Source organism: Physeter macrocephalus, chromosome 4, assembly GCF_002837175.3.
Source record: "Physeter macrocephalus isolate SW-GA chromosome 4, ASM283717v5, whole genome shotgun sequence".
Taxonomy (NCBI): domain Eukaryota; kingdom Metazoa; phylum Chordata; class Mammalia; order Artiodactyla; family Physeteridae; genus Physeter; species Physeter macrocephalus.
The window spans coordinates 128,928,177-128,944,333 of record NC_041217.1 but is presented as its reverse complement, the minus strand read 5'-3'; the positions used below and the strand labels follow the sequence as shown (position 1 = coordinate 128,944,333).

The window sequence follows — 16,157 nt, the reverse complement described above, 5'->3', positions numbered from 1 at the left end:
CCATCCACATTGCTGCAAATGGCAGTATTTTATTCTTTTTTATGGCTGAGTAATATTCCATTGTACTTACATACATATATATATATATATATATATATATATAATCACATCTGTTTAATCTAATCACCTGTTGATGGGCACTTGAGTTGCTCCCGTGTCTTGGCTCTTTTGATTTTTCTGGCCAAATGATTCATCGTTGCTGCTATGAACACTGGGGTGTATGTAACTTCCTGAATAGGCATTTTCATTTTTCTCCAATATATACCCAGGGAGTAGAATTGCTGGATCATATGGTAGTCCTTTTTTAGTTTTTTGAGGAACCTCCATACTGTTTTCCATGGTGGCTGCACCAACTTACATTCTCACCAACAGTGTGAGGGTTCCCTTTTTTCTACATCCTCTCTGACATGTTATTTGTAGACTTTTTGATGGTAACCATCCTGACAAGTGTGAGATGGTATCCCGTTGTTTTTTTTCTTTTTTGGCTGTGTTGGGTCTTCGTTGCTGTGCATGGGCTTTTCTCTAGTTGCAGCGAGTGGGGGCTCGTCTTCGTTGCGGTGCGCAGGCTTCCCATTGTGGCTTCTCTTGTTGTGGAGCACAGGCTCTAGGTGTGCGGGCTCAGTAGTTGTGGCTCGTGGGCTCTAGAGCACAGGCTCAGTAGTTGTGGTGCACGGGCTTAGTTGCTCCATGGCATGTGGGATCTTTCCGAGCCAGGGATTGAACCTGTGTCCCCTACACTGGCAGGCAGATTCTTAACCACTGCACCACGAGGGAAGCCCTATCTCATTGTTTTGATTTTGCATTTCTCTGATAATTAGCAATGTTGAGCATCTTTTCATGTGCCTGTTAGCCATCCGTATGTCTTCCTCAGAAAAATGTTTTTTCAGGTCTTCTGCCCATTTTTTTGATTGGGTTGTTTTTTTGCTATTGAGTTGTATGAGCTGTTTGTGTATTTTGGATATTAACCCCCTGTCAGTCACATCATTCACAAATTTTCCCTCCCATTCTGTAGGTTGTCTTTTTATTTTGTTAATGGTTTCTTTTGCTGTGCAAAAGCTTTTAAGTTTAATTAGGTCCCATTTATTTTTGCTTTTTTTTGTTTTGTTTTTGGTTTTTGGCCTTAGGAGACTTATTCAAGAAAATACTGCTATGATTTATGTCAGAGTGTTCTGTGTATGTTCTCTTTTAGGAATTTTATGATTTCCATTCTTATGTTTACATCTTTAATCCAGTTTTATTTTTGTATATGGTATGAGAGAATGTTCTAATCTCATTGGTTTACACGTGGCTCTCCAGTTTTCCCAGCAACACTTGTTGAACAGACTGTCTTTTCTCCATTGTAGAGTCCTGCCTCCTTTGTTGTAGATTAGTTGACTATAGGTGTGTGGGTTAAAGTAATGTAGTTGTGGATTTACTATTGCCATTTTGTTAATTGTTTTCTGGTTGTTTTGTGATTCCTCTGTTCCTTTCTTCCTCCCTTTCTGTCTCTGTGATTCGCTAATTCTCTATAATTGTGTGCTTTGATTCTTTTTTCTTTTACAACCCTACTATAGGCTTTTGTTTTGTGGTTACCATGAGGCTTACATAGAACGTCTTATATATATATATATATATATATATATATATGTCTATTTTAAGCTGATAACTTCAAATGAATACAGCTCTGCCACCCCCATTTATTTGATGTCAGTTTGTACCCTTTTACATTGTATATCCATTGACAAATGTTTGTATAGTTTTTTTGTCAGCGTTTTCTGAATTTAAGTATATATTTATCTTTACCAGTGGTTTTATACTTTCATGTTTTCCTGTTACTAAAGAAAACTAAGCCTCCTTCCATGTCAGTTTGAAGAACTCCCTTTAACATTTCATGTAAGGCTGGTCTAGTGGTGATGAACTCCTTCAGCTTTTGTCTGGAAAACTCTTGTTTTCAATTCTGAAGGACAACTTAGCCAGGTATTCTTGGTTGGCAGTTTTTTTCTTTTAGCACTTTGAATTATAATTTGTGTCTCATTGTGGGTCTCTTTGGAGCCATCTTGTTTGTTATTCTCTAGGCTTTCTGGATCTGGATGTGTGTTTCCCCAGATTAGGGAAGTTTTCAGCCATTAATTCTTTGAAAAAGTTCTCTGCCCCTTTATCTCTTTTCCTTCTGGGACCCCTGTAATGCATATATTGGTCCATTTGATGGTGTCCCATAAGTCCCTTAAGCTACCTTAACTTTTATAATTATTTTCCTTTTTGCAACTCCGATGGGATGAATTCCAGTAACCTGTCTTCGAGTTTGCTGATCCTTTCCTGTGATTGATCTAGTCTGATGTTAAATCCCTCTATTGAACTTTTCAGTTCAGTTACATTCAACAATTCTGTGATTTCTATTTGGTAGTTTTAAATATTTTCTATCTCTATTCAAATTCTTTGTTCATTCATTGCTCTCGACCTGGGTGAGCATCTTTACAACCATTATTTTGAACTCTCTCAGGTAAGTCACTTTGTTTTATCAAGATTTGCTTTGGATATTTATCGTGGCCTTTTGTTTGGAACATTATATCTTCATTTCTTCCTTTAGGGATGTCTATGCATTATATAAAACAGCCACCTCTTCCAGTCTTGAATGGTATCCTGTAAGAGACGGACCTCGTCCTTCAGCCCAGCCTGAGCTCTTAATTGTCTCTCAACCTTTTGTGACTGTCTGAGCCTCCTTCTTTGCTTTTAGTGGCTTTTTTAGAGGGTAGGCTACGACCTGTCTGTGTATCCAAAGGCAGGAACTGCAATTAGCACCTAGAAGCAGATGGATTAGAACCTGGACCCTGAGGCTGCAGCTGAGAAAGTATGTATTGATAGTTAAGCCCTGTCCAGAGAGAAAAGGAAATGGGCATTTTTTTTTTTTTCCCTGTTCCCTTTGTGCTGAGCACAGGTGTACAATCACCAGGGCATGGTGGGAAGGGAGCTCCTGCACCCATTAAGAATGGTATTTTTGTTTGCTACAGTCCAGTGGAATTCATGAATGCAAGCCCCACTGGCTATCAGAGCCAGATGACCCAGGGACTATTCCTTGGGTGTCAGACATAAAAGCCAGGGTACAGATGTGTACAAGCTCCTTGCAGGGAGATACTAGTGACTGGAGTGAGCTGGAAGGAGAAGGTGAGAGAGGTGTCCTTCAGCTTCCCCAGTCTCTGGGGAAGATTGCTGCTGCTCCTAGCGCCTCCTAGATTAGGAGCCCAGCCTTAGGCAGCAGCTCTTAAAATGTGCAGATGAACTTCTTTCAGGGGAGGACTGGGAGATGGGCAATTCTGCCTGCTTCCTCTGCACCTGGCCCTGAGGGGACAGTCACAGTGAGTGCTGTGTGCCCATTAAGAATGCTTCTTTATTATCTATAGCCTTGTGGATCTCATGAACACAAGCCCTGCTGGCTTTCAGAGCTAGGTATTTTGGGAACCCATACCTCCAGTGGGAGTCTTAAAAGTTGCAGCACTAGATTTGGAATCCAAACCCTTCACTCCTCAGGGAGAAGCTAAGAATTGGGAATTCTCCTGATGCACAGTGCTGTGCCAGGGTTGGGGTGTATGGTGAGACTGTATATTGGCCTTTCCTACCCATTTTGGTGTGGGTATTTATTTTCTCATTTGTTTGTTTAATATGTAGGAGCTGCCCAGCTAGTTTCTGGATCTCTTTTAGAGGGAACTGTTCCATGTGTTGGTGTACATCTGGCACATCCATGGAAGGAGGGGAGCTCTGGAGACTTCTTGGTCATCTCTACCTTATCCCTCTTCTTAACATGGATGACTGAGAACTGCTTTATCTACAAGGGCAGACAGACTCATCATCTGTCCCCTCTGAAGTTGAACCCGGTTTTAAAAATTGTGGCCATTGTTGGTTCAAATACTATTGTAATTTTAATTGTAATGTGAGACGGCTCTTCCGTATTGCTAGAAGCTTTCCTTATGAGTCATTTCTACATTCTTGTATAGTAGGTTAGTTACATAATTCTTCAGTAAGTTTGTCACACATAGTATTTGTAAAAGCTAAAACAGAGGAATTAGGTGGTCATAGGGTTGTGCTACATAATCTGATTTAATGTATTGATTACTGTGACTACTTGTGAGGAATATTTTGGCCCTTGTTATCATGAACACTTCCGGATTAGAATATCTGAGATGGAACCCGGAAATCTGCATTTTAACAACTTTTCCAGGTGATTATTCTGTGGACTAAAGTTTGAGTTCATATTGCTCTCTAGGAACGTTTCACTAGCTATTTTGTTGACATCATTTGCTAGTTTTCGTACCTACTGGTTTATTCTCTTGCCACATCTTTTATTACTAGATGAACTTAACATCTAAGTTGATATGCAGTTCAATTCCTTAGCCATGCTCCTTCCTCAGAGGAATACTGGTATCCAGTACTGGTATTCTGATTCACTGGGGTTTAACTATGTACAAACAGCAGAAGCAACTATACTGTCACTTTTCTTTCCTGAAAATGTGGGGAGTAGGGGGAGAGAGGGCATTAAGAAGCTGGTTTGTATTTTTCAGAAGTTCCACAAGTGATTTTGATATAGAAATTTTTTGTGCAGTTTTTTGGATAACTTTTGTTATTTATCCTGCTATTCTGTTTTTACACCAAACCACAGTAGAATTGCTTTTCTTATAAATATCTTTAACAAACCAATTTTAATTTAGATTTTAGCATTAGTTATGGTTTCTTTTTCTAATAGGTATCATCTTTAAGAAATGAAAAGCGAGGCTCATCATATCTCGTCTCTGCCCCAGAAGGTGGTTCAGTGGAATTTGTTGACCAGCATTCTCAGGGCACAGGAGCATATTACATGGAAACCTACTTAAAAAAGAAGCGAGTATACTGAGTTAAGTTCTCTCCTTATAAACTCATAAGGTTCTTTGCAGTATCTCTGCTGTTCATCGCTGCCTTAACTACATTCAAACTAGCCATATCCTTTAAATACGGGTTTATAATTTCCCAGAAGGAACTGTGTTGTGCAGCAGGCAGAATTGCCAAATTAAAAAAATAAGTAGCAATAAGAAGAGACATCAATTGAGGACACAGTCCGCTAGAATTAGATGCATCTTAATGTGATATTAACTTACAGTCCATTGGAGAAATTAACATATGTTCCAATATTCCTTGTTTAGGACTGGGAATAATTTTGACACCACATATAAAAGTTTGAAGCAATAAATGGGAAACATTCTTGTTTCCTGGGCCTTAGAATAAATTTCTTATAAGCCAGTGTGCATTTCAGTTTATCGATACTTCCCCTAGAAGTAATCTCATTTCAGATTTTTAGAATTTTTCCTAGAATTACAAGAATGCAAGTACACAATGCAGTGATTGGTAATGTTATAAAGATGCTCTACATACAAACAATTATTACCCCCACACCAGTCATACAGTATAAAACTCAAACACAGAGTGACAGTGACATCCAAGGTATACACTACTACAGATGCTTTACTCTTAATATATTATTTACCATTTATACCTCTTGTGAAAAACACAAGGTGTTTTTTTTTTTTTTTTTTTGAAGTAGCTTTGCTGATCTAATTTCAGGGACTGGCAAACTACTCCCTGCAGTCAAAAAACAGTCCTCCAGCTGTTTTTGTACTGCCTGCAAGCTAAGAATGATGTTTACATTTTTAAATGTTTGGAGGAAAAAAAATGTATGACTTGAAATTCAAATTTCAGTGTCCATACATAAAATTTTATTGGAACACAACCATGCTCATTCACTTACATATCATGTATGGCTAACTTCTGTGCTACAATGGCAGAGCTGAGTGGCTGCAAAGCCTAAAATATTTACTATCTATCTGGCCCTTTATAAAGTTCGAAGACTCCTGATCTAATACCATTAATTCCCTAATCCTTTTATTTCACACCTACAAAAAGACCTTTAACTTTTACAACAGATTTGTAAGTGGCAGGGAACATAGGTTTCTGTGTCTTAATTTCATAGCATAGTGAGGATTCATTTACTAGAACAGGGCACATTTTGGTCATCAGATGCCCTATTTCCACAATATAGTAAAGCAGTCAATTCTGCCCTTTCTGAGGGAGTGTTATGGAGTAACAGTATTTATAACCATTTTGAGATAATAAGCTATACCTCACTCTCTGCTTTGTCTATTAGTCTTCTTTTGCAGTGTGTTAGGCTGAAAAATTATCAGCTATTTCACCCAATTTACTTTTGAAAGAATTGTGTTTATTGCATATAACTTTTGAATCACCATTTCCTGAAGACCTTGGTATTAAATGCATGAGAAACCCTTTTGCTATCTAGAAATTTCTAAGTTTGTTCTTTGTTATGAGACATTAATTGATGATGTGGAGTTTAGGGGTCTCAGTGATCCTAGTCTTTTGAAATAAGATCATTAAATATCTTATATTTAGGGGACTTACTGACTATGATAGAAGATCTCTCTCCTGTTTTAATTATGAAGTTTAAAATTGGTACACATGTATGAATGATTTATAAAGAATTTTACTTGGTCTAATGTATTGCCTATATTAACTTCTATTGGCAAATGACAGCTAGAAAGTTAAAAATTATTAGATAATTTCTAATAAGTATACTACCTATAAATAACTGATCAGGATAGGCATCACTCAATTCTGACTCAGCAGATGAATAATGGGTTCTCCATGCTCTGCACTTCTTCCCATTTTCTTCCTGTTGCATTGAGCTTCTTCAGTGCTTTGTCAGTCACACCTCTATGACAGTACAAATAGAAGAAAGGGAAGATGGTGAATTTTAAAAATGTAAGCAGGAAGAGGTTGAAAGGACTAAAAGGTATTTTGGGTTAGCAAAATGTACAGATGGTCTACCATCTGTACTGGCCTGTGCCCCATTATTGTTGGGACACAACAGATAAGTACAAATCAAGTGGTGTGGTGTTAGTAATAAGGACCATTACCAATGCTCTCCCCACCCCCAGCCTATACTGTTATTTTTCTATGTAAACAAATTGTTTGAAATGCTTTGAAAATGAACTCTTAATATTAAAAGGCACATGCATGTGAAGTCTCTAGTATATTTATTTGTATAAAGAGTAAACAAAGTGCATGTAGGGTGGCCACAGGTTGACATAGACCTTGGTGATGTAGGGTTACTGGACAAATTTGAATGGCTGTTGCCATTGAATCAATACACAACTCTTTTTCAGGCTCAAAGGTGAAAAGTAATGGTATCAAACAAATGCTAGACAGCATCAACAAAAAGTTTTTCAGACTCCTGGTCAAAAAGATCTTATGGTTCACATTGAATCAGAGATTTGACATTTTTGATTACCCAGCTACCTCCAAGCAAACTGCAAACTGCCTAGTGGATCCTGAACTCCATAGTGCTTCTAGCTGGGTCTTTCAAGTTTTGCGCCATAGGGTGATGGTCAAAATAGTGATCAACTCTTGTAGATGGATGGTAAGTACTGAAACACTAAGAACAGTGCAATGTACACGGTATATATGCATTCAGCATCCAAAACCAATGCTGGCACAGCTTGCCCCAAAGTGGTAGAGTTATAAAAGGATACACATTGACATTTCTGAAAAGCAGGTATAACAGCATCAAGGTTCTTGGAATCAATTCTGATTAAAGGTATACTGTTTAGGGAAGCACTGGCACAGGTTTAGCTCTCAAGAATCAACATCATGCAGCAAAGTATCTATTCCACAGCTGCCCCCCTGGGTATGACCAGTTTTCTCAAAAATGGGTACCACTGGTCACCCAAGGGGACAGGAGCTAAGCCACTGCAGAAACAACTCAAAGTTTATGTCCTACTGTTGACAGGGATACACTCATCTTTGTATAGCAACAACAGTATACTAACTGGTATCTAATATTTCAAGAATGTGTCATCTATCACTGTTTAGATATTGAAATTTGAGGGCATATTAGAGTGTCGGCCAAGTCCATCAGTCTTTCTTTATCTTTGATTTACGTGCCAGAAAAACATTTCACATCAACTGGCAGCTAAGAAAAAGCAATCATCTTGAGACTTTACTTTGGTCAGCTCCTCTTGTTTCGAAAAATCCCATTCTGGTACTCAATTGTGATAGTAAACTAACCAGACAAAACAGTGGTATATTCTTTCCAAAAGGAGGAGTGCTTAAGTGCTTTCTAATATTTTGGTTGTCATTATTTGTCACTATGTTACTGGTGCCAAATTTAAAGAGGAAGTACTTACACATATTAAGCACCACACAGTGTGCTTTATACGTGGCTACGTACCCCAGTATCTTTTTAGACAGAATACAGACTTTTTCCAGTTAGAACACTTTTTTTTTTTTAAATGGCTTGGGTATTGGTTGGGGGTAGGAGGACTTGATAACACAGTAGAATTTAAATTTTATTCATGCTTCTTATTTTAGAAGCGCTTCAAATCCCTCAATAAGGTTCTGAAAGGTTGTCCGATTGGATGGTTGGAATTCCCAGCATTTTCTCATAAGTTGATAAACCTGTAAAAAGAAAAAATAACAACAGTAAAAATGTTTAGGAGCTTTTTAAAAAAATTATAGAAACACCAAGAACATAATTTTGAAAATGTGAATGACTTCCCTTAATAAATAATTCTAGAAAACAAAATATTTGAATAACTTAAAATACAGAAAATGTGACACATCTATAGTTAGTTCATAAATAACATTTTAACATTTGAGAAGCTCATGACTTAACCTTGCAAAAAAATCCAGGTCATTAATTACTATAAACCAGTTTAAGGGTGAAGTTATACCTCAGTTTAGACTCCAAATTTCCTTACCGGCTGCTTCATTCTTTGGCTTAAACATACATCCTTACATAGTCTACAGAGTTAGTCTTAAAGGCTCAGTTCAGTTAGAAATACAGAAAACTGAATGTCACAATGCTGTTGATAAGTGGGATAAACTTACACACAAAAATGCAATTATATGTATTTGTCACAGGAAGGCTACACCAACATATGCTCCTTTTGGGTGCTCACTGAGGTGAGCCTACTTCTGAAGGGAATCCCTTGCTTTGAACAAAACTTGTGGCTGTCATCTGCCCCAAAGATGATTTTCTCAGATATCTTATCTGAAATTCAGCTTCAGAAAACTATTTTAAAAGAGTTTTCTACTCATTCCTGCTCCCCTACTCCAATCCCATGCTGGATAATTCAAGCAGTGAAAACAGTAAAAACTGAGTTTTATTACTGTGAAATGGCCCATAAATACCTCTTCTGGACAGTTACGTGGACAAGGCAAACGTTTTCCTTCTTTTAATGTATTCACAAGTCTTGTTACTGTCATCTGGCCATGAGTTGGGCCTATCATTTTCAGGAACAACTATGTAAAATAAAACCAAACAAAATATTTTACTTTGTACATATTTATATAAACACCAGATAGATTAAGGTAAAATTTCTAGAATTGGAAATTAAAACAATAAAAAGGCTTTAAAAATGAAAGTCCAAGACAATTTTCCTTTCCATTATAACACACTGATTGGGTTCCATTTAAGAACGAAACTTACAAAGCAGAAGGATGGACACATTTTAAGTGGGTGCTAGATTCAAACGAAGGACAAGTAAGACTTACCGCCATGGGACTGGAATCTGAATCACAGTAAGTAAGCAGCTCATGCAGAGTTACTCCAAAAGACCAGACATCAGAGGCGATATAAAACTTACACTGAATTAAACATTCTGGAGCATACCTGAAAGAAAGCAGAACTTGAAACTTCATTTCCTGGGAAGGATATTCCAAAAAGCATTAGAGTAACTCAGAAAAATCAGCACTCTGGTTTTTCTTAGAATTTAATATTCTAAGACATTTAAGTGTGTATTGTGCATCAGTCACACATATGCTGCTGTGGTCCACATCTGATATGTGGACAATACCCCTATGGGCTCTCATTACACATTTGCTCCCAAATATCAGTCAGACAAGTCTGTGCTCCTCATTTCGCAGAGCATAGGCTCTCCATGGGGAGGGGATGGGGGGAGGAGGTGATGACGACAGGCCCGGGCTTCATTTGCCTGCAAGCTCAGATTGAGTCAGCAGTGAATTACTGCCCAGTCCTCTTCCAATGTCAGCTGTTTTGGTGAGTGACACCCAATTGCCTGAGCCGGAAACTGAGGCATCCCCATATGCAGTCTCAGAAATACTCAAACCTACTCACTTCTCCTAAACCCCACCATCGCTGTCCAAATCACTGTCCTAGTTGACACCATCACTGGCTCCAGCCAAATTAGACTCCCTGGCTCCAGTCTTGCTCCTCTCCTTCCCACAGTGATCTTTTTCAACAGAAGTCCCTGTCCTTAATTCCCCCAACAGCAACCCAAAGCTCTTGGGATGGAGTCCCAGCTCCATAACTCAGCATCCAGGGCATTGCCTCAGCAACCGCCGAGACCTCCCTTCATGATCCAGCCACACGGAGCTGATTCCAGTTCCTAGGATAGCCACTGCTCTGTCTCACTCTTGCCATCATACATGCCGTCTTCTAACCATCTTTACAAACCCCCGGGAATCTTTTAAGGCCTTATTTTAAAAGAACTTCCAGAAAACCAAGCCTGAACCCTTTTCTGGTTATGGTACCACGAAATTGGCTGCCTCACCCATTAAATTCTAAACCTGGTTGGCTTGTTCACCCTTGTTATCTCTAGTACCTGGCACAAAGCAGGGCCTTGATACATATTTCTTTAACGAATAAATGGAGGTATGGCCTCCTTGGGTGGGAGAGACCCATGTCGTGTCCATACAGGATGTACCTCGTGGTGCCAGTCAGTTCTACAGGACAGTGTAGAGTGGGGACTTTAGCAGCTTCCCCCTTGGATAGTGTTCCAGGCTGAGAGGGGTCAAAGTCAGGGTGTGGCCCACCAACCAGGATACTCTGGTGATTCATGAGAAGATGGCCAAGCTTCTTATGGATTTTTGCTCTGTTATGTCCAGGCTCTACCTGAATCTACCAATGCCTACTCGTCACCTCCTTCCTGTCATCTTCCTGCCCCCTCCTCCTACCTGCCCTCCAGGCTTCCTCTGCATGGATGTGATTACTCCAGCTGCTAACAGTTTTAAGAACTGTGTCAGAGGAATGCCTTCTCCAGGCAAGATGGAGATGCTGAGCGCTGTGAGATTTCTTCCTTGGAAGATGTTTTCCTATGAAGCTCAGGCATTTCTGCAGGTTGCTTTCAGTAAAACAGCTTAAAAGATGTTTCTTGAAGGCAAAAATCAGTCAATTCCAAATGATCTAAGTCTTTTTCTAATCTGGACTAATAAGAGACATTAACATAGCTAGAAAGGACCTATCAGAACAGTGGAAACCCTATGAAGCACTGATGAAATCTGTTTGATTCAGTTACCAAAACACAGGGCTGTCCCGATCGTCCTTGACTGTGTAGTACTCCTTATCAGTTTCAATGGCTTTGGTTAGACCAAAGTCCCCAATTTTCACTTGGTGTTCACTCTCAACAAGGACATTTCTTGCTGCTAAGTCACGGTGAACGTACTGCCGAGAACCCAAATAGTCCATCCCCTGAGGGAGAGAAGAAAAGGCAGAGCACATTGCTGAAGGTCAGTTCAGATTGGATTCTGTATCTACCACTTCATAACAAAAAAATGTATATAAATGTCATTTCATTCACATATCACTTTTTTTGTTTTTACTTCTTTGCAAAAATAGACCAACCTGATTCCAAGAAATACACATTAAAGAAACCATATTAACCAATCAGTTCACTTTCTTAGCAGAGGCTAATTTTCAATCCAAATCATGCAGAACAAAATAAACTCAGTACAATTATTGGAAATTATTTTCCACTTGCAGCCTAATTACAAACCAATTACCCAGGACAGAGTGCCTGATTTTTAAAGTTTTACCAGGCTCTTTTTTTTTTCTTTTTACCTTACAAATCTGAACGGCATATTTTAACTGCTGTTTGAGGTTAATTTTGTTCTTATTCTTTGGAAGATACTCCTTAAGACTTCCCGAAGGCAGAAATTCCATGATGAGCTTAATACCATTTCCTCCTGTTTAGAAAAAAGAAACGAAAAATCAAAAAAACCATCAGTACAAGGTTGCCAAATGAAGGAACCGTGGGAGTGAAGGGCACAGGATCTGGAGACAGAGGACCTGAATCACAGGCAAGTTGCTTAACCTCATAGGTTTCAGTCTTGGGATCCTCAGCAGTGAACAGGGTACCTACCCTAGGGTCATCAGCACTCACTGAGACAACACAGTGTTCTGCAAACCACTAGGCAAATGATGATTTTTAAAAATTATGAGCCACATCATCTCACTACCAATTTTAAAATATAATACATGAGTATTGTACTTGCTTGTAAAAAAGATACACTTATTAGTAAACACCACTTGCCACCTTGATTTAGAAAACTAGAAAACGAAGTACCCTGCTTAGTGCCGGATCAAAGGAACAGGGAAAGGGGAGGAGTGGGCCTCAGTTTCATCTGGTCTCTGTGCCCTCGTGTGCAAATATCAGGACAGGGCAAGTCCAATCCCCAGTGTGGGTGTAGGAACAGCCAAGAGGGACAATGCTGGAATCACCCCCCGCCTGGGGGGAAGGCTGGGCAGCTTTCCCGGGAGCTCTGCAGCTGAGGGTTCTGACAGTGCATACTGCTTTGAAGCCCTAGAGCTCCGGGGGCCATCAGCTAGCACTCAGGCAGCCCAGATGAGGCCAAGGGCACTGCCTGCTCAGCACTGGCCTTCATGACCCCAGATAGTCACTCAGTCTTTAAACCAACCCCACTTTGCACAACATACCGTCTTCTGTGCAGATGCCTTTATACTTCACAATGTTCTCATGATAAAGGTTTCTTAAGATTTCAATTTCCTTCTTCAGATCAGCTATGTGGTTCCCTCCGCTCTCAGGCTTCAGGGATTTGACGGCCACCTGCTCCCCTGTATTGTCCCCCTCAGGGTCATACCTGCAGAGCTCGACCTTCCCAAAGTGGCCCTGGAGGGAAAGATGCACGTGCTTGATCAGAGAAGCCCCAGCCTGGGCCAGCAGGACACACTTCAAAGATGAGCCTTGCTCCTCGTGCTGTTCCCCTGAAGGCGGGGGTGCACGCACCGTCTGACCCTGCAGGTAGCAAGCTCCTACCTGGGCTCTTCCCCACTTGGCTTACCTGCCATTCCTTCTTCTATTACTGAGCTAAGACAAGAAAAGGATCAAGTGACTGGTGAACCAACACATCAATCCCAATTTCCACGAAAGTGTAACCCAAAAGGAAATGAAGGTTATTTCTGGACATGCAGGACAACCTTGGCATTCTTTGACAGCCCCGGGTCCACGCTACAGGAGGCACCACAATGTGGCTACAAAGAGCAAGGCATGAGGAGTCTTTAGAAGACGTGGATTAGATCCCAGCTAAGCCACCTGCTAGTGATTTGAGCCTGGTCACCCCATCTTCCGAGCTGGCTCCAGAGGTGCTCAATGTATATAGTGGTAATAAACCCTTGGGGATGCTGTGAGGAAGCAGGAACACTGTGCCTGTAGAATGCCCAGCACTCGGCCTTGGCACATGGCGGGTACTCAAGGTGGCACAGCCTTTATTAACTACAGAAAATCTGTATAAAGATGCAAATTCCAGTAGCTTCTCTAGTCACATTTACTGTCAGGAAACTGCCATTCAAGGTCCAGAGGAAAAGCTAAAATTGTATTTCAGTGTTCTGTGAAATAAATCCATCCCTCATTTAAGCAGCCTCACAGGATATGTATTCCCAGAAAAGTCAGAGGTAGGGACTTTTCTATTTCCACCATATCTATATCCATCCCCCATGGATGGATCCCCCCATTTTCATTCTCTTTGTCCCTTAGAGACTAAGTCTCCCAAGGGAGCTGATCAATGTCCTGTGTGCATGGACAGGCTGCCACCGTGTGTCAAATGGAAAAACACACAATCCTAAAGAAAACACAGTAAGATGCTTTCTCCTATAAACTTTGACCCAAAATGAGAGAGAATGGAGAGCAGCTTCAGATATCCATAGAGGTGAAGTGGTCAGCAGGGACTCGAGTATAACTTGCCTCTCCCAAGTCACGTATCCTCTTTAAGAACCGCTTTTCAAAATGTGTGGGATCCACTTCAGTTGCTGGCTTTTTTTCTGATACGATGTCTGGATCTAACAGAAGAGAAAAGAAAACATGTTAAAAAGGAGTGATTGCCCCTCACAGGCTCCATGTTATCCCTCCCTCCCCCGGGCATTGGCTGGTCTTGGTTAAACAGCTCAAGGCAAAGTCTTACTCTGCTCCTCCAGCTTATTGATGTCTCTCATGATGGCTCGGAAGAAGGGTCTCTGGTTGGGGTCGTAGTTCATGCAGCGGGTCATAAGGTCAGCTAGCTCCTTACAAGACGGGGTCACTGGCCTGCACCGGCTTTCATAGAATCTCTCTTTCTGCAAAGAAGAGGACCACATGAAAGAAACCAAAGGAACCACTCACAAACCTTTTAGCCCCAGGTCAGAAAGAGTTACCTAACAATCCCTAATTTAATTCCCAACAGCTTTGCTTAAAAGTAGACGTCATATTCCATTGTATATATGTGCCACATCTTCTTTATCCATTCATCCGATGATGGACACTTAGGTTGCTTCCATCTCCTGGCTACTGTAAACAGTACTGTGATGAACATTGTGGTACATGACTCTTTTTGAATTATGGTTTTCTCAGGGTTTATGCCCAGTAGTGGGATTGCTAAGCTGTGACAGAGTGAGAGAGTGGCATGGACATATATACACTACCAAATGTAAAATAGATAGCTAGTCGGGGGTGGCCGCATAGTACACGGAGATCAGCTCGGTGCTTTGTGACCACCTAGAGGGGTGGGATAGGGAGGGTGGGAGGGAGGGAGACGCAAGAGGGAAGAGATATGGGAACATATGTATATGTGTAACTGATTCACTTTGTTATAAAGCAGAAACTAACACACCATTGTAAAGCAATTATACTCCAATAAAGATGTTAAAAAAAAAAGTAGACGTCATAAACGTGGGTGCTAATGCTGCCTTTCTCTAGCTGTGGGAAATCTTAGTCCTGGATACTAAAATAATCCGAATTCAAGGAAAACAGGTAGTATATCCCACCCAGTCCCAAATAAGTTGTATTCCAGCAAAGTCATGCAACCTTCTGGAATATGATTTGGCAACATGTGTAGAAATCTTCAGATTCTTCAAACTCTCATTAATTGCAATTATTGAACAACTCAGAAATAAGTCAGATAGAAACAAAGATTTATGTTTAAAGATATTCCCTGCAGAATTAGACAGAACATTACAAATTTGAAAACAACCTCAATGCCAAATATAAAATTAGTTAAATAAATCAGAGTTTAATGAAACAATGAACTCTTACATCAAATTAGTAAAACCTGTAGGACACACTTAACCATATAGCAAAGTACTCACAACATTAAATGAAAAAATATACAACATTAAATGAAAAAATAACTATCTAGCATGGTCCCAAGTTTGTTTAAAAAAAGAGAGACATAAACAGACTGGAAGACAATATGCCAAAGTGTTAAATATTAGTTAGGGGTGACCAGAATATAGTGATTAATAATTTCTTTTTTAAAAATAGTTTTCTCTGTTTTCTAAATTCTCATCAACGGGGTTAATACTTTAAAATTCTGAAACGAATAATTGATGCCCTTTTTAAAAAATTAAGTGAATTTGCTTCACTTTAGGCTCTGGTCTGTAGCTGACTCTCAAGGGTACTAGTTTCTCTTCTGGTCCCTGTGGGTCCTAGGGTGGGGTGGGGGCAGGCCCCAGAGGAGAGGAGGAAGACGGGTTGGAATTAAGGAGCTGAGAGCTCCCCCTGCCTTGGAGTGTCTCTCACTCTTCCAGGCTCCAGTAGAGCCAGGGGGACAGGTCGCCCAACCCACCCAAGGGTACCTGGGAGAAGAGACAGACCCTCCTTTATCAAAGGGACAGACCTTTCCTTACACCATCTCTGTATTCTGCTCAGTCCTGGGTACACAGAAGGTGCTCAATAAATACTGACTGACAGCAAAGGGTATGCTGTTTTGTTTCCAAGGAAGTTAAAAATAAAATGACTCCCAAAAGCCCCAGGTGAAAATCCTAAATACAGATCTATGGATTTGACGGTTTCTCTGTTGGTTTTAGCTTAACTCCTCTTTCCCAAGTCCTGCACCATGTTTACCTGGCAAAAGGC

The 16,157-nt window shown here is 40.3% G+C and overlaps 2 protein-coding genes across 4 annotated transcripts in view; one reads left to right on the top strand and one right to left on the bottom strand.

The window, feature by feature from the left end:
- RAVER2 (ribonucleoprotein, PTB binding 2) overlaps window positions 1-7,193 on the top strand; it is a 117,021-nt gene extending 109,828 nt beyond the window's left edge. For both annotated transcript variants that reach the window (XM_028489303.2, XM_028489302.2), the window contains exon 12: window positions 4,715-7,193. In XM_028489303.2, the coding sequence (XP_028345104.1) occupies window positions 4,715-4,861 (147 nt within the window). In that variant the 3' untranslated portion in view covers window positions 4,862-7,193. The remainder of the gene's footprint in view (window positions 1-4,714) is intronic.
- The window catches only part of JAK1 (Janus kinase 1), a 149,211-nt gene continuing 140,086 nt past the window's right edge, over window positions 7,033-16,157 (bottom strand). For both annotated transcript variants that reach the window (XM_024119591.3, XM_024119592.2), the window contains exons 18-25: window positions 14,230-14,380; window positions 14,013-14,107; window positions 12,749-12,941; window positions 11,873-11,997; window positions 11,331-11,503; window positions 9,568-9,685; window positions 9,205-9,315; window positions 7,033-8,469 (exon numbers count right to left, since the gene is read on the bottom strand). In XM_024119591.3, coding sequence (XP_023975359.1) covers window positions 8,374-8,469; window positions 9,205-9,315; window positions 9,568-9,685; window positions 11,331-11,503; window positions 11,873-11,997; window positions 12,749-12,941; window positions 14,013-14,107; window positions 14,230-14,380 — 1,062 coding nt within the window. In that variant the 3' untranslated portion in view covers window positions 7,033-8,373. The remainder of the gene's footprint in view (window positions 8,470-9,204; window positions 9,316-9,567; window positions 9,686-11,330; window positions 11,504-11,872; window positions 11,998-12,748; window positions 12,942-14,012; window positions 14,108-14,229; window positions 14,381-16,157) is intronic.